At 37.9% G+C, this 25,880-nt stretch overlaps 1 protein-coding gene across 1 annotated transcript in view; it reads right to left on the bottom strand.

Moving 5' to 3' along the window:
* Positions 1–4,816: 4,816 nt before the first annotated feature.
* rasa2 (RAS p21 protein activator 2) overlaps positions 4,817–25,880 on the bottom strand; it is a 42,216-nt gene continuing 21,152 nt past the window's right edge. The window contains 17 exon segments of the mRNA XM_082182679.1: positions 4,817–9,928; positions 10,166–10,337; positions 11,239–11,342; positions 11,434–11,642; positions 13,962–14,044; positions 18,750–18,856; positions 19,027–19,100; positions 19,739–19,816; positions 19,937–20,023; positions 20,298–20,404; positions 20,620–20,743; positions 21,095–21,169; positions 21,306–21,420; positions 21,684–21,838; positions 21,973–22,126; positions 25,087–25,219; positions 25,555–25,574. Coding sequence (XP_082038805.1) covers positions 9,898–9,928; positions 10,166–10,337; positions 11,239–11,342; positions 11,434–11,642; positions 13,962–14,044; positions 18,750–18,856; positions 19,027–19,100; positions 19,739–19,816; positions 19,937–20,023; positions 20,298–20,404; positions 20,620–20,743; positions 21,095–21,169; positions 21,306–21,420; positions 21,684–21,838; positions 21,973–22,126; positions 25,087–25,219; positions 25,555–25,574 — 1,828 coding nt within the window. The 3' untranslated portion in view covers positions 4,817–9,897.

The following is a 25,880-nucleotide window of genomic DNA, read 5'->3' as shown; positions in this document are numbered from 1 at the left end:
GGCCTATATAGTTCAGACGCAGACGTGTACTTCCATATTCAAATAGCGACGAGCCACAGGCGCTTCCTGAGATTTGCTTTCGAAGGCACGGCATACCAGTATTCAGTGCTTCCGTTCGGGTTGGCCCTAGCCCCTTGCACCTTTTCCAAGTGCGTGGCCGCAGCGTTTCTCCCCTCAGAACGAGTGGAATGCGCATTTTGAATTATCTGGACGATTGGCTGATTTTAGCTCACTCAAGGGATGTGCTAATCAGTCACGTGGAAGCACTGCTTCACCATCTGAATACGCACGAATTGCACAATAAGCTTTTCGGTTGAGGTTGGAGCAGCAGCATGTACTGATTCGAAGCGACAACATGTCAGTCGTTTCACACATAAATTGCCAGGGTGGCGTGCGCTCCAGAGCTCTTTTCAAACAGGCGGTGAACCACCTGTTGTGGGCGGATCAACACTTTCTCTACATCAGAGCAGCGTATATCCCAGGTCTCCTAAACCCCGAAGCGGACATGCTTTCGAGGAACCAGATTCCTCATGGAGAGTGCAGGCTTCACCCCGGATCGGTGCGAATGATTTGGGATCGATTCGGGAGGGCGGACGTAGATCTGTTTGCCATGAGCGAGAACATGCACTGTCAGACGTTCTTCTCGCTATCTCACTCCCCGTTGATGGGAGATGCTCTGACATCGCGTTGGCCCAAAGCCAGGCTTTACCTCCGGTGAACATTCTGCCTATGGTGTAATGCAAAAACAGGGAGCAGTGAGTGTCAGTGATCCTTGTGGCCCCGAACTGGCCGAATCAGCCAAGAGATAATGGTGACTCCCCCATTGCAAATCCCCCTCAGGAACGACCTGTTGTCTCAGGCGAACGGCACGATATGGCACCCCAGCCCAGAGCTGTGGAACCTTCATGCGTGGCCACTTCAGGGACCTTAAATGAGCGAAACACTCTGCCTTCACAAGTGCTGGACACACTTGCAGAGTCGCGCGTGCCTTCTACTAGGCGCCTTTATGCTCTAAAATGGGGAGTTTTTGCAAAATGGTGCCAGGACTTCGACATCAACCCGATGTTTTGTGTTTCCTACAGCACAGACTGGATAGCAGGAGTTTTCCATCCACGCTGTAGGTGTATATGGCCGCTATTGCTTCGTGTCGTTCCCCGATTGACGGGCAGTCGATCGTTAAGTACGCTCTGGTGACCAGATTTCGCAGATTATGTCCTTCACGGCCATCGTCGGTGCCGCCGTGGGATCTAGCTCTAGTTTTTAGGGCTCTCTCTCTACTGCCGTTCGAGCCGTTAGCTTCGATTGCTGTTAAGGAGCTCTCCCTGAAAACGGCTTTGCTCCTTGCTCTCGCCTCAGCAAAGCGCATCCTTACTCATGTATTATGAACTGTTCTAGTTGTACGCAGTGGTTACCACTATACTGTTGACTCTGTGTATATGGCTACTGTTTAATACAGTTCTTACCACGACAATGGGCTTTATGCACAGCTGCACTACTTCCTGAACTTCAGCCAGCTCTTTGTTTCCTGTCTGCCATTATTGGACAAACTGATTAATCCAGGTGTGTCTGATTATTGTTACTGAGGTCAGGCACACCTGGATTAATCAGTTTGTCCAATAATGGCAGACAGGAAACAAAGAGCTGGCTGAAGTTCAGGAAGTAGTGCAGCTGTGCATAAAGCCCATTGGCCAGCTGTTCCAAGCTGGTGTTAGTCTATAAGATTTCAACAAAAGTGGAGAAAGGAGAAGTTCCTGCAGCGTCAGCTGACGCAATGTCTGGTTCCCGCCTCTCAGGGAACCAAGGTTACGATAGTAACTGGATACGTTTTAGGGTACGTTTACACGACAATTCTTAAAACGGAAACGTTTTTCCTTTGAGTTTTCCGTGTACAGACGACACCATTGCCAAAACGATCCCCATTCAGATGGATCTGCGAAAACGACAAAAAACGCTGTATTCTGCTGCCAGGCCATTAGATGGCGATGAAACACTATAGACTGAACACGTAATACGCATGTGTATGACATCATTGTCTTCAGAGATTCACGTTTTTGTTGTTTACACAGAGACCGTTTTCAAAAACTTGCACTTTGAAACCTGTTCTCAAAAGTTTGCGTTTTCTAGCACCAAAAACGATGTTGTCGTGTAAATGAACGGCCAAAACGCATACAAAGTTTTACGTTTTTACTTAGTTATAAACGGTGTTGTGTAAACACCCCCTAAGTCTAAATTTTCTGAAGAGACTCGATCGCTTTATATCATGAACAGATTGAATTTAGACTTTTATTCACATTTAAACATTGATCAGTAAACTTAAACAGAAGTTCAACCGAACCTGCTTGACATGAGAGAACAAACCTCATTGGTTCTTGCAAAACGTGCTGCATAACACGAGAATAAACCTTATTGGTTCTCACACTTCAAGTGAACACGCTTGAGCTTCACAGAGTTGAATATTTATATGTGAATAAAATCCTAAATTCAATCTGTTCATCACCACCATTTTGAACTGCGTTCAACTTCATCAAGTGGACGAGGCAAGTTTATTTGGACAGACCCTTGACCCAGGGAGCGAGTCTACTTAATGAGTGCATCTGAAATCTCATACTCTCGAGTATGTATTTATTTGGAATGAGTACTACTTTGTGACTGCTAAAAAAGTATGTTATCTATAGTATGAATGTGTGTAGTATGAATGTTATCCAGAAATACTACATTCATCATGTTGTCATTATCATGTAACGTACTTACCAGTGTGAGTTGCGTCGCTTCACTGCCATTCATAAATCCTCTCCCGTGGCCTTATGGGATCGTAAAGTGTCCTTCGTATGCACACTTCAGAATCTTGCCGGAAAAAAGACGTCCGGTTACTTTTTACAGACTCTTTTATGAGTATAAATTCGGACGTACTACTCTTGTCACATACTGTTTTTCACCTACTATTTAGTAGGGAAGTATACAATTTCTGATGCAGCCAATATGTACACTTCAGGCAGTTCCATAGACCACAATGCACCATGATTGTGACATCACAGCACAATATAAAAATATTAATATTTAATATTTGTTCATATTTATTTTTTTAACAGCCCAAGCCTACATAAAGGGCCTATAGAATGGTGTGTAAACAAGTGATCTAGGGCTTAGGGTGTTACATTTAAACACATTGTGTTCCACCAGTTGTGGGCACTTGTGCAACGTGAGCAATGACGTACATCTGAGTGAACAAAATTGGACTCAAATGCAGCCCTACTCTACAGGCTTTCATAGACAACGTAGGAAGTCGGGGAAGGCCTTGTTTTTTAAATTCCGTTACAAGCTGCAATAAGAAAGCAATTAATACATGAACATTCTTACATATATCCCCTTTAGAATGAAATACATTTTATCCAAAATAGAAAAGAAAAAATGCTCTAAAAAGATTTATTATTATGACAGATTATGCCAAATGATGACATTGTGTGAATTTATTTGCGGGATACGGTCAAGAAGGTCAAGATTCCTGCGGTGGGACAGACCAAAATCAACATTTGAAGTGAGGAACAGAAATCTGATGTGCTTAAAACAAGCTACTTTTCATACTGGTGATTTTGTGATAGATAAAAGCTTACTGTGATTACAGAATTTGTTCATTTAAAACCACATCATTGATTTACTGAAGTGATACTGTTATAAAGTGCAACCATATGGTTTTAAAATCAATGAGATTTTCTATTTATCCTCAACGATGTTTGAATACGACTGATATCACTTGTATTAACCTCGACAGCAAATGTTTGAGATGAAAACGTTTGTACGTGCATGTACAAACAAAACTCTTCCGTATGTTTTCATTTGCACTGGATTGCTTCCCAGCCTCTGATACTATACACTTAATCACAGTTCATGTGAGGAAAAACAGGGAAACTCAGCACAGTTTCCATAGATTGAATGCCGCGGGAAAATGTTGGACAAGAAATGGAAGAAATCTGGAGTTTGGAAAGGAGATTGTGTACGTCTCAAATTCAGTCCAGTGAAATCCACAGTCCACACGCAACCACCATGTGCCTTGTAAAGACAATTGCCACAGTTCATATTTTACAGGTTTCTCAGCTGTGAGAAACTGAAGACAGTTTTGTGATACTGATTTTAGTCGTCGCAATTTATTAAAACGTGCCAAGTTACACGTGCTTCCTTTTAAACACAAATCATATTTTTCAATTAGCCGGCCAGTTGTGATACTATTTGCAACAAGAAGGTTTAATAGTTTTCTTGAGTCTTCTCTATATCATCAAATAGGATCCCCCATCACTATCTGTTTTTGTTTGTTTTCTGCATTTTGGTGAATCACAGAGGAGAGGGCAGATTAAAACTTGTATGTTTAAACAGAGAAACAGATACAGTAAACAGATACTTTCATTTTGAGCATCTATATTTTACCATCCAATGCAAAGATATTTATACATTTTTAATAAGGCTGAGGTGTCCAAATATGTTTTGTATGGGGTAATAAATCCAAAACAAAAATATTTACAAATGTGTTTTGTTTTTGGACAAACACAACTCTGCCTAGACTTTATTTGTGGATCGTTTTTTTAGGAGACATTTCATGCTATTAATTGATAATTAAAATAACAAAATGCCTCCAACTGTACATTATCACAATACTATTCACTGTCTACAGTGTTACAGCTGATTTTAATTTATTTTAATAGCTATTGTGTCACAACAGCTCAATGTGGTGTGGATCTGAACTGTGAAAATCATCGTTCTTAAATATAAATTGTGGTGCAGAGCCACTGATGTAATACACACACAACAGAAATCACACAAACAATATATTTATTTATTTATTGCAAATTAATTCCACAGAACTAATAACAGAGGAATTATGTGAGCTTGTATTGTGAAAATAATGGTATAAAAACATTTAAATAACAAAATGAAGCAAACATGTCCAGTACAATTAGTAATACATTGGAAGAAGAATTGGGTAAAAAAAAAAAAAAAAAAAAAAAAAGTGGTCAAATTTGTGCAAATATTTATAGCAGTTTTACTGAGCTACATTATTGATCTAAAAATAAAATAATTTAGGAAATGCATTATTAAAACTACAAGGTTTCCAAAAGGGCCACTTGCAGCCCATTTACGCCAACAAGTTAAAACTCGAGAACAAACATCATAACAGGAGCACATGATCGTTTGGAACTTTCTTATGATATAGTGATTGTAGATTCGTACCGATATACATTCGAGACTTCAAGAAAAAGAAAAAAAGACATTGTCTGCATTGTTCCGTCGACTCAAAGATAAGTGCTAAATTGGGAATGTTAAAGAATAATCTTTAGTCTTGGGTGTCTTAAGGGCCACTGGATGCTGGTTGTAATGGTTACTGTATGTTTACACAAGATGAAAATATGCCCAGTTCAGAGAATTACAGCAATACACAGAAACCACTAAATTCGATCCGACAAATATAATGAATGGAGGAGGTCTGCGGGCTCTTAGCTCATCACAGTTATGAAGTGAGGATGATCGATACCACATTTCTACTCAAGCTCACTGGAGCCTCAGAGTACCAGATGAACATCCATGTACCATTCAATCAATGCATCAACATTTAGTTCACAGTGTGCTACAAACATCTACACATCACACATGAGGAAAAAAACACACAAATCTGTCAAATATGATGGACCAAATAAAAAGATATATATATATATATTCTGAGACAATTACCGGAAGGTGAATGTTGCATAATTGTTCGTGCTGAAACGGCAAACTGTGTTCCAGGCTTTTTTTTTCTTTAATCAATGCTCAATACAATATTTCAGCTTTCAAAATTCATGATTACAAAAATATATATCTGTTTGAGAGGCACGTCACTAAAAATTCACACACATAGACTGATGCCCTGTAGTTTTACTTGCGTTTTGACCAACCCAATCTCAAGGGAAATCATAACTATTTTACAAGGTGGTGATTAAAAATGAATTTGTATGATGTGAACTGCCCAAAAATGTTTGATTATTTGAAAAAAATGTAAGCTAACCCCACCCCTAAACATAACCATCACTGGGGCGTAAGCACATCGTACGAAACCGTACAAATTAATTTGCATGACTTCACATGAATTAACCACCAATTCGCCAAAGCGTAAAATAGTTATGAATTGTCATGAGATTGTGTTAAAACTAGAGTTTAGGAATGGAATGTTCTGATAACTAAAAACCCTAATATGGAGTTCATATGGAGGTATGACAGAAATCTGCTTTTTTTTTGGTGGTTCCTGCGTTCCCCAATGATGATTTTTTTACATATCCTTCCATCATTTAGCTAAGGGGTCTTTTTTAAAAGAACATACAATGATCATGCTAAGTACACTTTAATTTGATGTCACACTAAGAGGTTAGATTATTTAGATCAGTGGTTTGCTTCGTGACCCAAGTTGGTTTGCATCGTGACCCAACGCGGGACCAAAACTGTGTATCGTACAAAATTTCGATGGTTTTATGCTCTCAGCAGCCAATAATTCTCTGCACAAAACTTTGTGGTTTCCACAAACTATGCCCTTATTGAACCGGGTTTTTAATGTTTTTGGGAGTTTTTTCTCAACCCGTCCATGCTGGCATCTGCCCGATTTGGCTAGCTTCTATCAAGTGACAGATGTCAACAACAAAAGATATGGAAAGCATTTTCTCCTCCCTTTTAAAGAATCATGTATCCCTATCCAGACCAGACAGAGCCTCAATTCATCTTCTCCACTGCTCCAAACATGAACCAGCCGAGCAACAGCGATCTGTCACGTCACATTTAAGAGCTTCAAAACGGCATTTATTGTTTGAATTTATAGTTTTGTGTTTTTATGTAGGTTAAACCCCAGAAACGTTAGCATTTTAGCACTTCCGGTTCCATCATCCCGAAATCGATGGGTTTTTGGTTAAATGCCTGAAATAAGGTTTGTGGTTAACACAAGCTCAAGATATTAACAGAGAGTCACGTTTTACTTTACAACATGAAATACATCAGTAATACCCCGCTTAATAGTCTTGAAAAAGGTGGCTGCTGACAAGTGGCTAAACGGGACTGCAAAGGTTTTCGGGGACATTAAACGTCATCATCTGAACAGCTAAACTGTCTAGTCCGCTTTTACAGCCTCAATGCGTTCATAATCACACTCTTCCAAACTATTATAACTCGAACGTTCAGGGAAAATGTTTTTTTAAATAAAGACTGAAAAGATGTCGGAAGCTTAATGATGTTAAATTCATTCAACTGGGGTATAGTTTGTTTACGGCCTACGTTTAGTTTTGTACTTCTAACGATTGTATTTAGGCTTTGAAATTCATTAAAGTTGTGTTAATTTGTGAAGTTTATTATGATGAACAAAACGTGCAAGAATCATAAACTTTTGTTGGTCACAGAGCTTATTTTCTGCATTAATCCAAAAGCCAATTTAATAATCCTATTTTTGTCAAGGGAAGCTACAGTACGAAATGAACATCCTACAATAAACAAACTCACAGATTGGTCTCCGAAGCTAATACTGTGGGCAAAATCGTACAGTGTGCCCTGGTCCAAATTCAATACATTTATGCCAGTTACGCCATCGATCTGATCATGTACACAGTGGCATACAGATAGAATGGAGAGATCTGTAATGCTCATAAAAGTGAGGATATTGTAAATGATAAGATGGTTTGGAAGATCTTTTAAATGTTCTTTCTCAGGGTTCATTTACACAACAATGTACTAAAAACGGAAACGTTTTTTCTTTGTGTTTTTCGCATATAGACAAAGTTTCACGAAAGATCCATGAAAACGATTGTATTATGAATGCCAGGCCAGTAGTTGGCGATGTCACTTTGTAAAGAAACAGTACAAGCCTATAGACTGAACACGTAATAAGCAAACGCACGACATCACTGTTTTCACAAATTCGCAAGACGATAACGGTATGGTTTTCAAAAACTTTGAATCCCGTTTTCAAAGTTTGTGTTTTAAGGCCCTCAAATAGTTGAATATGGTGTCGTGTAAACGGCCCCTCTGTCTTAAACGTACAGACCAATTGTTAAAATGTTCATTCTTTTGTATTTGTTTTATTTCATGGGGTATTAGATTTTATGTTTAAAAGTTAAGCTTATTTATTTTGCTAAGCTCTTCACTATTATATGGTTCACATTTCCCCTGAAGTCCATGACCCTTTTTTGACCTACCAGTTGAGAACCACTGATCTAGGCTACCAAGAACAGATAGATGCGAAACACAAGCATACCAAGCAGAACATAACAGTTTCCAATGTTACAGAAAAGACACACAAAAACCCTTCAGTACAGTTAAAAATGGGTCATTTTAAATCAAAATCACAAATGTGTAGACCTGTAATAATCAGTAGGTGGAAGTTATCAGAATGACATGACAATTCCACCTCTAAATTAGACACGGTGACACCACAAACATGATATAGGAGATTGTCGATCAGAATTCATACCAAACAATCGGTTTCTAGCTCTGTTCAAAACTCTAGTGAGCTTCCTTGCTGTTTACCCTGACAGTTACTTCTCTGCACATCACACAAATATTCCAGTTCCAATGCTGTTATCATGTTGCTAAGCTAACAACTCAATACGCAATTGAGCAAAAATATACATAGCACACACCCATATTGGGATATTTGTAAGTACATGGAACTATTTTGAACAATACTTTTTTCCCCCCACTAAGTTAGTTGCAGTGCATTATGGCAATGCATTCTCTGCAAAGGAGGCAGCGATTCTATAATTGCATTTAGTTGTTTACATTTTTAGAACAGTTTTTGTATTTTTAAGCATGCCTGTGCTGTCTCTGTAGGCAGCTCACTAGGTTATGGAACAGAGCTTATGACATCATACTATAAAATATTGTCATTGTGTGATTGGGGGGGGATTACAAAGAATTTTCTTCATGTTTATCAAAAATGCATGAGGCTCCCAAAACGTACATCCATGAAATATAGATAGCCATTTTCCTTTTTTTAAATTCTGTCATTAAAAAACTACATGTATACCATTTTCAAGTCATGAAAACCTACAAAACAACATCTTTGGCGTAAGAAAAATAGCTAGTAAAAATCTACGGGATATGAACCTTATCTACAGAACATTACACAAGAGCTGATCATGTAACTGATCAATATCAGGAAAAAAAGGTTTGATACCACGTATCTAAAACAATCTCATCTGGAATATTCCAAATATCTAAAGTGCTTCTGCATTAGTCCCTAATTCATACAAGTGTGGGATTGTAAGTACCTCCACTGAATTTATAAGGCAGATTAATTCTATCCACTACAGATAGAAAACCATGCACACACTCAAAGGGATGGACTGAGAGGGATGAAACTACAAGAATAAAGAACAATGAAGATTCCCTTTGACATGGTTATTTTACTTAACGACCAGTAGTCTGAAAAAAACTGGCGGTTTACAAAGAAAAATGTGAAGGTTGAGTTCTTTCATTTTAGCAGCTATAATTTCTCAGACAAACTCTTGGTGTCTGGACTTTCACAGCCTGTTTAGGAATGAATAAGAGGTGATCGGAATCCTTTCTTACTGTGCGGACTGGCGATTGAGGTTACTAAAACGATCTTAAAAACTGATATAAGACTGAGACCGGACAGGCACACAGAGAAAAGAGCTAGATTTTTCCAATGATAGCAACTCACGGACACGCCACTCGACTCTTGACTGGCCAAATTCTTCCAAGTACACCGTAACTCCAGATCAGGCCATTGCTGGAGAGGTTAGACTGAGTCACGTGTGGAACGGCAGCGCTTCTCTGAGCATTATCAGCGCGCTGTCATGCTCCTAAATGTTGTCAAACACAGCGCCCTCTGCTTGTGTGGCTGTGTCAGTACCACCTGGTCACGCAGTCACAATGTTACGCTGTCTTTCCAACAATAGGATTCGCGCTATAAAAGAAAGTAAAAAAAAAAAAGCAAAACAATTTTTTTTATAATTTTACTGCACATACACATATAAGACAAGATTTTGTTTAATTGGCTCTTGAAGAAGATGGGAATTTTTTATAAAAAGTCTTCAAGGATAATAAAAAAATGCAAATTATGAATTTGAAACATCTATGTTACAATTTAAATTTCCACTTTTGTATAAAAATGTGATGTCTTGATTGATTTTGGGTGTCTTACATAGTGCCTGGTTCATCGGTTAATGCCCCCTTTAAGTCGTGGTGAGCCTGCAGTTCATCCAGTACTTCTCCGAGCTCTTTAATGGTACGGAAGGTCTCTTTAGGGTCCTGTATAGTGAAGGCTGAACACTCCTCCTGCTGCCCAAGATACACTGACATGCCGGCACAGGCATCTGTAGACACACACACACACATACACAATTAAATTCACACGTTTAAAAGAAAATACATTTTTCTGGTTTTGAGAGACTGAATCCTTTGTTGAATCGTTTCAAACACAGAGAAAAGAGGTGATCCTGCAATGTATATTATTAGAAAATTAACGTTTTTTGAAATAATTTTAGGAGGCCTCCGAAGCAAAATTAGGAACCTTTAAAATAGTATAATAGACAATATGCAAACAATTTTTTATGAATATCTTTAAAAGAAATAATAAAATAAAACGTATCACTTTTTAATGGTTGAATTGACCAAATAATAAAAAGGAAAAGAGCCATTAAGTGCATTCATGGGACACATTTTTGGTCATTTTGGTGTTTCTATGCTGCAGGGTGGTGGTGGCGCAATGGATAAGACACATGCCTTTGGTGTGAGAGACCCAGGTCCGAATCCACTGTGAGACACCAATGTGTCCCTGAGCAAGACACTTAACCCCTAGTTGCTCCAGAGGCGTGCGACCTCTGACATATATAGCAATTGTAAGTCGCTTTGGATAAAAGCGTCAGCTAAATGAATAAATGTAAATGTTCTATACCAACATTTGTGTCATTTTACAGTTCAGATGACTTTACCTAGTAGCAATAAAAAATGAATGGCTGTGTTCAAACATTTGACTGGTAATTCTGAATGAAACAGAATATTGAGCAGGATCCTGGATGCAATATCCTGGGTTGATTTATATGATTGCACAATAGCTACTTTTCATAGGTCAATATTTTTTACTTCCTAGCATTGGTTACATCAATAGACAATAAAAGTTAGTTCAATAGTGGAGAAACAAAAACACACAGTACACAGATCAAAATGTGTATTAATAAAGTAAATGATTTCATATTGTTTTTAGGCTATACACACCCTCCATTTTCTGTAGTCTGGAGCGGTTTGTGGAGAAAAAGGAGAAGATTCGTTCTGATTCTCGGTCACAGTCGATGTCCAGTTGAATATTAGCCAACACTGTCCTATAAGACGGAGTCAGACATGAAAAAAGGTAACGTGTACATGCTTGCACATACAGCGATAAAATGCAAATGTGTTAATAAGATGTCTTACGCAGTGCATGGTTTGCAGCCCGGGGCGTTCTCGTTGGGTTCCTTACAGCATAACCAGAGTCCACTCACATAAGCAGACGTGTGAAACGCACTGAGCCGCCCCGGGTTACAGCGGCTGACCTGACTCAGCACCTCAATCCAGCTGTTGGTCTCCACACAGTTACCCGCCTGCACGTACAGAGGCTTTTCTGAATGGATTACCTGAAACATCTGCAAAACAAAAGTTTGGATGTTTTAATCCATGAGCTATTTTATGCTCACCAAGGCTGCATTTATTTTATTTTAACAGTAATATTGTGAAGTATTATTATAATTTAAAAGAACTGTTTTTTATTGGAATATATTTTAAAATGTAATTTATTCCTTTGAAGGCAAATCTCTATTTTAAGCAGCCATTACATGATCATTCAGAAATCATTCTAATATGCTTATATTCATCGAAAGCAACACTTAAGACTTTACATTTTATTACAATTTGTGTGGCCTGTGAATTAAACCAATTACACGAAGGTAGGGCGAAGGTATAATGAGTCTATAATGAGGTATAATGAGTCTTTTCAGCGCCTCTGTAAAGTTCACTTAATTTATTAGAATTTAGTTTAAATTTTACTTTAGCTCCGTGCTTAATCTGACTCCAGTTCAAATGATTATTACATTTAGATTGTGTTTCGAATTAGGAACTAAACATATTGGTTTTGTATTCATCTAAATCTTTAATTATTCAGGGTATCCCATTCTTTCAATTGTGCGACATCGGGTCCCTAATGAACGAATAGAGAACTTAAGTCGCCCGGGTTGTGTTCTCACGGACACAAACTCATCAGTTCTGATCTTAGTCAGTGAAGGGTTTACTTATACATTTGAGTCGAACCACTCCATGCTTGTTCATACAAACATTTAGTTTTCTTATTCCCAATGCTGGAACTTAGGTAAGTCATGGATAGTCAGAAATCAAAAGGCCCCAGATGATGTGCCACATGCTCCTTTCATTGGGCCTTTAGCTTGATCTATCCTGACGCAGATTTGCGGAAACACCAGACTCCACTTAAAGGGATGGTTCGGAGTAAAATCAACCTAGGGTCCTTTGCACCATGACCTCGTGCCAAACACCCCCCAGAAGCCTTTTTTCCCTTGGTTAAACATTATTAAAGTTAGAGCTTATTTAGAGAAATCAGCCGGATGGCTTAGTGCAGGCGCTAATGGAACCTAGGATGTATCTCGTAAATTACCCCACTAATAATGCCCAGAATGGTACCAAACTTCTACGGTAGATTCTGTCCTCATAAAACGAGGCATTGGAAAGTTTGTAAGTACATCAGGAGTTTATTTAAATAACACTTGCCTGACGGCTCATGCTACCGCTAACCCGGACGTCGACGTCACTTCAGTGGTTTGGGAAAAGCACATAAAAGTCCTGGCAGGGACTTGCCCATGCATAAGGATGTAGTGTAACGACGCCCAGTTCCAGGAATGCACTAATATTTTGTTGGTAGTACCAGTTTGCAACAATTATTAGTTAACACTAAGTTGTCAACACTTAAAAAAAAAATCAAAAAAATTTTTTCCGTTACACTACATCCTTATGCATTGCTTTCTGCCTGGACTTTTACGTGCTTTTCCCAAACCACTGAAGTTACGTTGACGTCCGGGTTATCGGTAGCATGAGCCGTCAGGCAAGTGTTATTTAAATAAACTCCTGATGTACTTACAAACTTTCCAATGCCTCGTTTTATGAGGACAGAATCTATTTGTACTACCGTATAAGTTTGGTACCATTCTGGGCTTTATTAGTGGGAGTAGATTCATCTCTGAGAGCAGAACTCACACAGCACTGTGTGGGGGGTTTCTGGCTACAGAATTTCCAAAGACTGAATTTCCAAATTCTGCCATATTTCCCTTAAACACCCAGAGAACAATTGTAAACAGTTTAAAATATTTACCACACACATATTTTTGGAACTGTGTTGGGCCTATTCATGTGCCCCAATGGGTTACATCTGGTTTTGGGGGAGAGAAGCCACGTGTGGCAAGCAGGACGAGGCTGAGAGCCGTGGGAACGAGTGAGACCGGCGGAGCGATTGCTAATGTCACCTGCGCGCCACAACGACCTCGAGTCTCAGGCCTGGGACATTTACGTTATGTTTTGTTTATGTGTGTGCGGCAGTCGTCCGTGAGGGGCTGCCGCTTTACTTTAGTTTTGTGTTTATTATTAAAGAGTTTAAACGTTCACCAGTTCCGGCCTCCTTCTTCCCTGAGCCTTTAACTCTGTTACACCATTGATTATTCTGTTACACCACTGATTAACTTTCTTTGACTTGAATCAGGGGGAAAGGAGAGGGAGTCGGTAGAGAAGTATAGAGAAGTTTGGGAAAGGCGGTGTCCTATGATCTTCTCTCCAGATTAGTGAGTTTTATTGTAGGTTAGGATGAAATCCAGTCTTACAACATTTGCATTGCTAGTACCATACTATACCAGCAGAGCTGCTAGAACACATACACAAGACCGCACAAATACGACTGAGCTACTCACGTTTTTGCGGTTAAAGGCACCTTCTTCCAGTTTCTCAACACCGAGGATGTTTTTCACAAGAATGACGCACAGTGGTTCTTTCCCTGGACACAAACACAAAGATACATTTATTAAAAGAGCGAAAAATAAATAAATGAATTAATAGAGAATTCACACTCTGCTATTTTTTACACTTGTGTAAGGAGGGACATTGATGAATAATGTGCATCATGAAATAAATGTGAAATAAACACAGAGTCCAGACCTCTTACTGCATGGGTCTGTTTTTGCATACACGCATAAAAACCTGGGGACTGCGGGTTAGACACGGACACTAAATCTCACATGATATTCTTTAACGACCCGTGACTAGGTCCAGTCGGGCCGAGCCCGTGGAACTGATAGCGCACCAACTTGGCCAGCCAACAAAAACACAAAGCAGTTTCTCATGCACATTCAACACATTTGATAAATTCCTATTTTCATCTCCTTCTCTAATGTGCATCATTTTGACCACAGAACAGCCAAAGTACACAGATGCTTGAGAACTACAGCTGCACATGCCACCCCAGCCCATCTTGCTCTCTTTTTAATGCATCTTCTTTCTGAACGTTTACCAGGTGTGTAGTGCCAATAGCTGGTTTGCTGTCTTTTCCCGTTCCTTTTTACTGAAAAAAAACAAAAAAACAAATTGGAATTGTGATATTTCACTGGTATCTAAACAGCTGAACCACTGACTCAACCAGGCCAGTAAAAAAATACTTGGCATTGAACCCTGCTGAAGCAGCTCTAAATATGAGGTGCTATTAAATGAAAGATAAAATATGATAGAGCAATAGAATGAACAGTAAGGCTTGTATTATACATTTTAACAGGCATAAATAAACATAAAAATAACTGAAGGAAATACTCTATTTTCTAAACAAATTTAACCAATGAATACGATTCATATCCTTATGGTTACTCTACCTAATATATAAAAAAAATTACAAATACAAAGGTATCGGTATTGGCGAGTACCAAAAATGAAAGTATCGGTATTGGCCAAGTTGGAAAAAGTTTGGAAAAAGTGGTATCGGTGCATGCATCCCTAATTTAAATACATGCCATACTGTACAAGTTTATATAGAAATAATATTAAAAGAATATTTTAGTTTATCATAAATGCTTGTAAATACATTCGGCATGTACACTTTAATAATATTACAAAGAAATTGCATATAAATATGTATTTAAGTCCTTTCCAGTGAGATTTCGAATCATTAAAGGGGTTCAGGTTGAGTTTAGCCAGTGAAGAACACAGGGTATAACATCCTCAACCGCCCCAGATCTGATTTCTGGAGGACAGTTACAAATAAAAAGGTGCATGTCTACAGAGGACGGTCCATCATTTAGTCCAGATACTCAGCAGGCTAGACTCTAGATGACCCTTGATCAAATGAGAGGAAATGAAATCACGAGTTATTAGCTTCTCTCCCTCTTCGGCCAAATGGCACTGTCTACTAAAAATGCAAGTGTCCCAACCTTTCAAGCTCATGTTCCAAGAATAAATTATTCTTGAGTATTTCTCAAGAGTATTCCTGCAGTAAAGCGGTGAATAACACAGTTGTACTAACTAACTAACTAACTAACTAACTAACTAACTAACTAAACGTCACTTTACCTCAAGTTTACACAAGTGTCCTAGCTAAGTAGCCACTTTGTCACAATACTTTTTGTCTTCATTTTGTCTTCAAAATGATGCTTGTGCCATATGTTTTTTCTATCAAATGCATTTTAAATGTGACTTTGGTGTCCAAATGCTTTCCGGGCCACAATATAGACATACAATCACTAGAAAATGACCAGCAACAACTGTTACATCCACAAAACTTTACAAATATTACTCAGAAAATACCTTTATTGGTCAAATTAGGAGAATAGCTTACTTAAAATGAGCCAAGAAAAGTCATATATCCCAACATCAAACAAAACTAATGAATGAACATTATAATATTTGCCATGTGTGTGAAATCAAACGAGAAACGCTTTCTGCCAAAGTAACTCCCAGCACAAATGCTTAAATTATAAGATAACGTACAAAATTACTTAATAAAATCAGGGAGGAAAATCTAAATGCATGGGGAAAAAAAGCTGCAAACGAGATGATAATCACGATTGTTCTGTGTCAATGTGACCCAGTTGTGCCTTCCAAGCTCTGCTGGATAGACACACCACATCGCCTATTGGTTAGTCAACAGTCCTGACTGACTGTAAAAAAAAGGGGGTTTGTACATTTGTACAATTGGAATAGCGCATAAAACATTTGCGAATAAAGCCCAATTTCCATTCCATGTTCAAGAGAACAAAATCGTCACTTCCTGGGAAACTGGCACAAAATATCTGTAATAAAAATGAAAGTTTTCTGCAACAGGGGAGGCCAATGTGGCTCTCCAACGTCATAAATGACTTGTGACTTCCGGTAAATGTGTTTCTATCGCAGTTTATACGCATATCTTATCTGATAAAAAATGATCCACCTCAATTGAGCACATGTGTTTTTTATGCACATTTTCTAGAATTTATGCGCATCTTGGTGTTTCTATCCAGTGTTTTTTGTATGCGATCTCCCAATAGATGTAATTCCAATAAAAATAGGTGGATGGAAACAGCTAATGTAATACTTAGGGTAAGTTTGTTCAGCTCTCCCATAGAAAAGACAACAACAGTAACCCAGCTTTGCTGACAGTCCAGCAGGAAACAAAAGAAGGTCAAGCCACCATGCTGACTCTTTCTGAGATGATCACGCTAAAGGATGTTTATTATTACAACAGTGATAAATGTGTATCATGCAGGGACAACAAGACTTGCAGTTGGTGACCTTGAAATTCACATCACTCCACAGTTCTTTTTTCACAGGGTAGATCACTCAAAGGAAATGTGGGAACTATGGTTAGTATGCCATGAAGCTGATCAACAAAAGTATTAGGACTAGATGATGCTTAATGTAGTATATTTACCTATACATACACTATATCGGTCCGCTGGCGATTTTTTTATATTTCCTGTTACATAAGTCATGACTCATAAGTATTAGTGTTAACAGATTTAAGGTATTCGTAATATGGTCCTCATTCAAACATCAACAAAAATGCTGAGAAAGAAGGGAAGTTTGATTCATTTCTGCAAATCATTTATTTTGAACTGCCCATTTCAGTGAATCATTTCAAAACAGTGATTCATCATCACAGAACCTTCCGTGTGGAATTTTTCATGCTTTAAAATGTTGTCATATAGAATACAGTACCGTACAAACATTTGGGGTCGGTACGATTTTTGATCTTTTTAAAATGAATTACTCCAGTCTTCAGTGTCGCATGATCCTTCAGAAATCATTCTAATATGTTGATTTGTTTCTTAAGAAACATTTCGTAGTAATATCAACTTTGAACACAGGTGTTCTGATTAATAGTTTTGTGGATTGATGAATAGAAAGTTCAAAAGAACAGCATTTATTTGAAATCTTTTGTAATATTATAATTTAATGTCATTTTTGACAGTGTATTTGCTCAATACAATTATTGATTTCTTTAAAAAAAATTTACTAACCACAAACCTTTTAAATGGTTGTGTATGTAGGTAAATATTGTTGTTAACTGCGGTTTAAAAATTAAGTATCACTCTTTCCTCTGTTCATTTCATGAAAAACTATTAATTCGATTTTTACTGTATTTAACTTTTTAATGTCATTACAGAGCAAATTTAGAAATTGAATATCCTCCTTTTTATCATTTAATTTTGAAATCTAGATCCTTATATGTCCAGAATCTACTGACAGCCTTGTTGATCCACAATGCAGATCTTTCCCCAATTATTTTTGAGAAAAATATGATGTAAATAAGTAGGAATTTGAGGAATTTCTCAAATCTTACTTGTTTTAACTCAATTAAATTTGGTGCTGTCAAATTAATTAATCACGATTAATCACATCTAACATAAAAGTCTCTGTTTACATAATGTATGTGTGTGTGTGTGTGTGTGTGTGTGTGTGTGTGTGTGTGTGTATATATATATATATATATACACACTGTACACACACACACACATTTATACATGTGTATGTATATATACACACACATATATATGATAAACATAAAATATTTTTAAAAATATATATTAAAAAAATTATATATATATATATATATATATATATATATATATATAAATAAATAAAAATATACACACATACATATATTATGTGAACAAAAACTTTTATATTAGATTCGGTTAATAGATTTGACAGCACTAATCGAATGACATCACATCCTTTATATCAGCATTATATATGGTATTTTCGGCATTGTCCACTCAATAACCCATATCAAACACTAATTAAAAATATTCACAATGATACAAATTATTACCAATGGACATGCACATTTTCAGTCCTCTCAACCCAACATATTGCAAAATACATGATATCCACTGACACCATTAAGCACACGTACATACCCATGACATAAAGCTGACAGCATAAATCAAAAAGGGGAAACAGAAAGTTTCACATCCAGAGCTGGCTGGCAACACTACATGAACAGGAGCTAGACAAGCGAGAATGTGAAACTGAGGACAAGCTAAAAGAATCCAGGGATACTTCTCATGTTATTTCAACTTCGTTTCCCAATAAAACCTGCCAGCAAAAACAAGTGTCTGGACCGCCACATTTTAGAGCTGAACTCGATGGCTGCCCAAAAACAGAAAGTTCTTTGGATCATGGACCAAACTGGTCTTCAGGGGAACACATTATCATCAACAGCCAGGAACACTCACCTTTCTGCTTGTGATAGGAGAGCTCTTGATTGGTCACTCGCAACCAGCGTTTCTTAAAGTTCTTCTTTCCTATTCGCTTTCTGCCCTGGGCCCGCTTATGTACCTCTCTGTTAAAAAGCATACACACACATAACTATTAGGTTTCCTGGAAACAATGTGGTAAAAAATAAATAGATAAAAATCACCCAAACTGAACCCTTATTTGAGCTACTCAAAGACGTAATAAATGGGACTAATCAATCAGTTTGTTCTGAGAACTGTGGCGTTTTCTACTCACCCCTCCTTCAGCACAAAGGAGTCCTCCACTCCACTAGACTCCTTACTTACATTAGAGGAGATCTCATCTAAGAACTAATGCAAACAAGAATTTACACATGAGAATGAAGCCCAAGCTTAACACAGAATATGCTTTATAATAAATGCACACAATACAGGGACATAGAAGGCTGGTCAATGGCAGTTACTTCACGACACCATACACATTGCAATACTGCGTAAAAATGTCCTGTTACATAAGTCATGACTCATAAGTATTAGTGTTACAGACTTAAGGTATTTGTAATAGGGCCCTCATTCAAACATCAATAACAAAAATGGTGAGAGAGCTGGGAAGTTTGATTCATTATTGCAAATAATTTATTTTCAAGAATATCATAACATTTTTGGGGAGTCACACCATCAGGTTACATTTTATAACCTGACCTAACCTTGCCTTCTCATAAAAAGGTTAAACTACCTGATATTTTAAAAGGAACTTGACACACAGTTTTTAGTTTATGCCCCCTAAAAAAATATTTGAATTTAATTCAGAAATTAAATACATGCTCATCAAAATGTGTATTCAAAGCACTGTATTTATGAAGTGCATTTTGTAGCATCTAAAGTATCGATCCAATCTATTCTGAGTAAAATAATTGCAATATAACGAAATATGGCACAGCCCTGTGTACATCGGAGACCTCAAAAAACAGTTTGTTAGAAATGCTTACCTTTTTAACTTTCTCTATACATTCATCTTCTTGGAATAACTTGAAGAAATCGTACATATAGGTTTCTTTAAAGCTAGACTGGAAAAACAACAACAAAACAAGAACAGGAATTTTTTTTTTTTTTTGTCCCAAAGTCTAGGGGAAAACTTTTGAAAAGTTACTTCCTTCAGCGCACCGTATGACTAATAGCTGACATACCAGTTTGTTCTTGGAAAGGCTGCCCCAGCTGCCCAGAGACTGGATGGTTTTAGAGATAAGAGTAAGTGTGCGGGAAATTTCAGGGTCCTGAGAGAGAGAAAGAGGAAGATAGGTGATTCTCCCAACTCATGTTTTACCCAAAGTACATTTACTGTTAATTATGTTATGCTTTTTTTTTTTTTTGTAAACAGTATTGTTGTCTCAAAGCATTCTCAGGAAAGACTGGAGTGTCTCAATGGGTCTTTCCTGGCATGAATAAATTAGTCACATGCTAAAAAAGGAAGTAAATCATGTTTGTTACAACTAAGTAGGTAGTTTGTTGTAGCTGTGGTGTGCGTGACTGTTTTTGTTGCACACTCACAGGATGATGGGATCTCAGCTGGAATGTGTGTGGAGAGAGAACAGCCACCGCAAAGAACCTCAGAAATATAAAACTACTGACCGCTGAGTACTGCACATGAGGATCCGCTGTGGTAAAACACACACACACACACACAGAGATTATTAGTCATGACTGAGTATCTGGCTCCTCCTAGTGGTGAACCAACACAGTCTTACAGGAATGCATGCAGAGACTTTAGTCAGTGTGAGGTATACTAAAACATTCCAGAACAAAATAAATGTGTGGACCCTGCACAAGCAAATGAGAGTGAAAGTGTGTCCATGTGCATGTGCTGCTTCACCTGGAAAGCGTTTAGATGCGAGCTGTCTGAGTGACCTGAAGACATCACACATGAGGGGAGGACAACTGGAGCTGGACTGTGTTATAGACGTAAAAACCTTATGCACATAACCCTGAAGATTCTCCTAAAAATACACAAACACATGCAAGTGAGATCAGAAAAAATACTGAGGGCACAGTTTTTTTAAATCAAATTTCTCAGTCATGGGAATTTATTGCATCCAACCTGTAAAATTACAGCTTATATTACATCAATTTTAACTTATATATACCTAGGCTTAGAAATGCATATTAAAAACTATATCAGATGGAATAAACAGAGGAAGTCATTACAGGGACATTTTACCCCCACATTTTGAATTTCAGGGTTTCATTTTTGGTGGCCCAGAATATCTCCTTAATTTAACTGACACATACGGCCAAATTAAGTACAACAATTCAACAAGAAACCAAAAATATATTTTTTTTTAAATCACCTTGTTGACCTCCACATTATCGCCTTCTTTCAGTTTGACAGGATCAATCTCACAGGTTTTATTTGATTCAAAGATCTGTAAAGCAGAATGAAAGTAACAAAACATTTTAAACAGTGTCAACAACTGCAACAACTGTAAAATCTAAGTCACACATTTCAATGCATCTATAAACATGTCCAGTAAAAAAAAAAAAAATTCCTTTGTGTCTCACCTCATTGAGAACAGGTTTGAGAGTGACGGTCAAGTAACTTCGACCCACAATCTTCATCATGTCATCTATGCAGCGGGTGGCCAGAGAATTCCCTCTGAATATGGTGTTGGCCTCTCTGCACAGAGGACATTTTAGAGGACAAAGAAATAGTGTTTATAACCTAGACAAACTATAGGGCAAAAAAAATAAAAATAAAAATAATTATATATATATATATATATATATATATATATATATATATATATATATATATATACACATATACCGGTACACACAAAACAAAAACCTATATGCATACTTGACAAATAAAAAACAAAATATGGATATTACCAAAAAAAAAAACTATAGAAGTGTTTTTGTGTGAGTGTGTTACTGAACTGTGTATTCTCCAGCTCCAGGGCAGCAACAGCGGTGAGAAAGGGAAGCAGTCTGTTGTGATGGAGCAGAAGTCTGACCACAGGAAGCAGCGCTTCATAACCCAAACTCTCCCTGCATATATCTCCCAGAACATGAGCCGCTGATGCGGAGATCGGCTAGAGACGCAAAGAAACCGGAAACAATGAAAAGATGCTATAAACCAAAGAATGTGTGTCTGAAAACTAAAAATAATGTTCAACAATTAAACATGACTGCCAGTCTTCCAGAGAGAAGGGGGGTGCTATTGTACCTTGACATCTGGGGATTTGAGCATCAGGTTTCGGAGGGCCGTGTAGCAGGCAGAGGGCAGGACGTTGTCCTCAGTGTACGTTACTTTCAGACGTAGAGAACCCAGATCATCTGGCTTAGGCTTCGTACCATTTCCTTTCGGCTGTAGCAAGTACCTACAAAACACAAAGCAAAAAGAAATGTCCCCTTTATAGCTATTTTACAGTGTCACACAGCTTCATCATTCAATTTGCTGTATTACGGAATGTATATTAAATATTCAAAATATAGTCACAATGATTTAGCTGGTGCTATAAAAGTTGTGATGATTTGGAAACCCTATTTATTTAGTCATTAAGTTTCCGTCACTCACTGTGTCACTAAACTAGCTTTGCGTATGCGAGTGTTGAGACATTTTAAAAGAAAAAAATACAATAGTTAAATTTCCATAAATCAGTATATATATGTGTGTGTATGTGTGTGTGTGTGTGTGTGTGTGTGTGTGTGTGTGTGTGTGTGTGTGTGTGTGTGTAAACTAATGTTCTCTAAGATTACCCTTTCTATATGCGTGTCTAGCACATGAATCATTTTATCGTATGTGTCATTTGCATTGCTCAAACTACAAAGTACAGGAATTAGTGTGGCAAGACCATGTTTAATAGTGTCAGCTTCTGTTTGTGTATGTGCGCTTGTTTTATGCTAGGTTCATGCAAAAGCTCACCCACGCAGTAGACTCACTGCCCTCATTCAAAACATGCAGATCAGTATCAACAAGTTCCCTCTCAGTCTGAACACACACACACACACACACACACACACACACACACACACACACACTAATGCACGCACATACAATGTTTACACAACACTACCGGCAGGACGCTGTGATCCACAGTCTGAGGACACAGGGGAAGCGGGCAACGGAAGCAATCCGCCCAAAACACACACACCTACACACACCCACGGCCTCTCAAACGCTTCTCGACAAAAAAACATCAGAGATAAGACGCAATTGCAGCTGAAATCTAAATTATGGATGTTGCAGTAAGCAGTCATCGCAAATGTCTCTAAAGTAATGCTGAAGTATGTTCATTTAAGCTCTGACGTCAGAGGTGGTGCTCTCGTGTCTGATTGGGCTGATAAGGCCAGTGGAGAGCTGGGATTGGCTGTTATCTTTCTTCCTCATCTGTTCGTGTACCTCATCTGTTCGTGTTCCTCATCTGTACCTCACTCAGACACTGAGATCAGCATATTACAGCACAGCATGGAAGTGCACGCATGCACCAAACATCTCATTGTAGAATTGGGTCAAATACAGAGGGGTCCAACTTATTAAAGGGGTGGTTGAATATGATTTCACTTTTTTAACTTTAGTTAGTGTGTAATGTTGCTGTTTGAGCATAAACAACATCTGCAAAGCTACGACACTCAAAGTTCAAAAGCAAAGGGAGATATTTTCTTTTAAAGAAATTGCTTTTTAAGGAATACAACAAACGGCTGGTAGGGACTACACGACATTCCTCCCGGGTTAGTGACATCATGAACCCTCAAATTTACATAAACCCGCCCCCGGGAACGAGATTTATAGATTATCAAGACAGAATTTGCTAATCAACGACTAGAAGATAACTGTACATAAGCTACATAAATTCACCAACTAACCATTCAGAAATGTTGTCTACATGTTGTCACTTCTTCTTGAGTCTCTCCATCTTTCTGACTTCGGTTTGAACATAAAAGGCTAAAAGTTTTTTAAATTTCCAGTGCATGTCTGTGTGAGGTAAAAGGACACAAGCTGTTATAGCTCCGCCCCCTGCGCGGGAGCAGCAGCTCATTTGCATATAAAGGGACAGACACAAAAACGATGCGTTTTTTATGACGATGAACGACGAACGATGAAAATTTTAACATGCTATATAAAAATATCTGTGGGGTATTTTGACTTCACATACACACTCTGGGGACATCAAAGACTGATTTTACATCTTGTGAAAAGGGCATTATACCACCCCTTTAAAATGCTTCTATTTTGCATGTCTAATTATGCTTTTTCAAATATTACTTTTCATGCAGTGTGTAATATAGCTGTTTGTCAATGTAAAAAGTTTTAAAGATCAAAGTGCATGACAAATTAAGTCATTGTCTTCTAAAAGAAAGAATAGATTCTGAACTGCTGAAACAAGTCGTCAGCAATTCCAGTCTCACTTCCTGTTACATACCTACATAACAATGTAACACATTTGCATAATGCCAGCCTATGCTCATCATTGGCTGACTGTGAACACCTTCTACTTTGACCCGCCCTCAAACACTGTAGTTGTAGCTGAGGCCTGGAAGAGTTTGGTTTGCTGTTTTCTCCGCTGCCAAAGCAAATGCACTTTGCATGCACTTCAAAAGAATAAGGACTTGATAAGGTAAAACCGACGCCGTCATAAAGGTTTATATCACTGTGTAAAGTGTTGAGGAACAGCTGAAATACAGATATGGTGACTGGTCTACCGCTTTGTGTTGGAAACAAAACGCCAATCACAACAGAAAGGCCGTCTGACCAATCAGAGCAGAGTAGCGTCATGGAAAGGAGGGATTTAGAGAGGGCATATTGGTTACAACCTCAGCTCTATATACATTTATATAGATCAGTGTTAACCCAACCCGATTTCAGTGGACAAAAAAGCTTTATATTAATAACCAGTAAAGCAGTTTTGTTAATATGATCATTTAAATAATGAGTTGTGAAGTCATTGTAAGTACGAACTACAATTTGTAAGTTTGCTGTATTTTTTTATTAAATTAATAAACCTGAAAAAAAATGTAATAATAATTTGATCAAATCACTCATTTCAGAATAAATAGTTCACGGTGTTATCCACTTTATTTTTCAATGCAGAAGTAACTATTTTCTGTGAATGCACGACTTCCAATTAGAAAAATAAAGGGATAGTAAAACTATTTACGCTATAAACGCGTTTTATGATTACGATAATAAATTAAAGTAATATGATAAGAAATACCAGTTTGCAATATTACATTAATACACTTGCTTTAAAAAATAAGGTGGATATTGCCAGCAAATTGAATATTCCATATATTGTCCAGCCTTACGGGTGCGTGTGTGTATGCGTGTGCGTGTTCTTACCATGCTTTGTGGACATGGTCGTTTCTCAGGATTTTCACAGATACCCGTGTCTCTCCGAGGAACACGTCCTGTGCCAAGTTGCCATTATTCCACAGCTCTACCCTGCAAGGGAGAGTACAAGATAGTGTGCATTAGCTAAATGTTCATTTACAAATACAAACACATACAGTGCTCTGTTTCAATGTATTCAACCCCCGGAAAATCACACAATTGAACTTCTCCCATTTTCAGTCAAACTGAATCTGAAATCCAGCACGCAGAGTATAGATGCAGTTGCATCAAGGTGGGTTAGTCATTTTTCTCTCCACTACTGGATGAAGCTTTTTCTCACATCAAACATGCACACAAATAAATTGCCTTTGAGTGGAAAACCAACAACACACAAAATCATGCATAAACATACACACACGCACACACACATTAGTGTCATGATCTAATGTGCCGTCTGGTGGTTTCACCTACTCTTACCTGTCAGCTTCTGCAGAGGGCTATATGGGACAATTCAGAGTGGCACATTATGTGTCAAATCAGAGCAAAGCCACATTCATCAAAATATTTTTGACATTACATACAGTCTTCCAATCAAATAAGCACTCATCCCTGATTACCATAATCATCCACAAACAGTCAATATGTGCAGTTATATGCCATTTAAAAAAAAAAAGTCTGCACCCGGCGAAGAGAAGCAAAAGTTAAAACAATGGAAACATGATGAACAAAACAAAAACAAACATACATCCAGCCAGGAGAGACAAAGATGAAACAATGACAACACAATAATGAAGTAATGAAAA

This window comes from Leuciscus leuciscus (assembly GCF_965113295.1).
Source record: "Leuciscus leuciscus genome assembly, chromosome: 10".
NCBI classification, from domain to species: Eukaryota; Metazoa; Chordata; class Actinopteri; order Cypriniformes; family Leuciscidae; genus Leuciscus; species Leuciscus leuciscus.
Note: the sequence above shows the minus strand (reverse complement) of the source record. Positions and strands in the feature narration are given on the sequence as shown.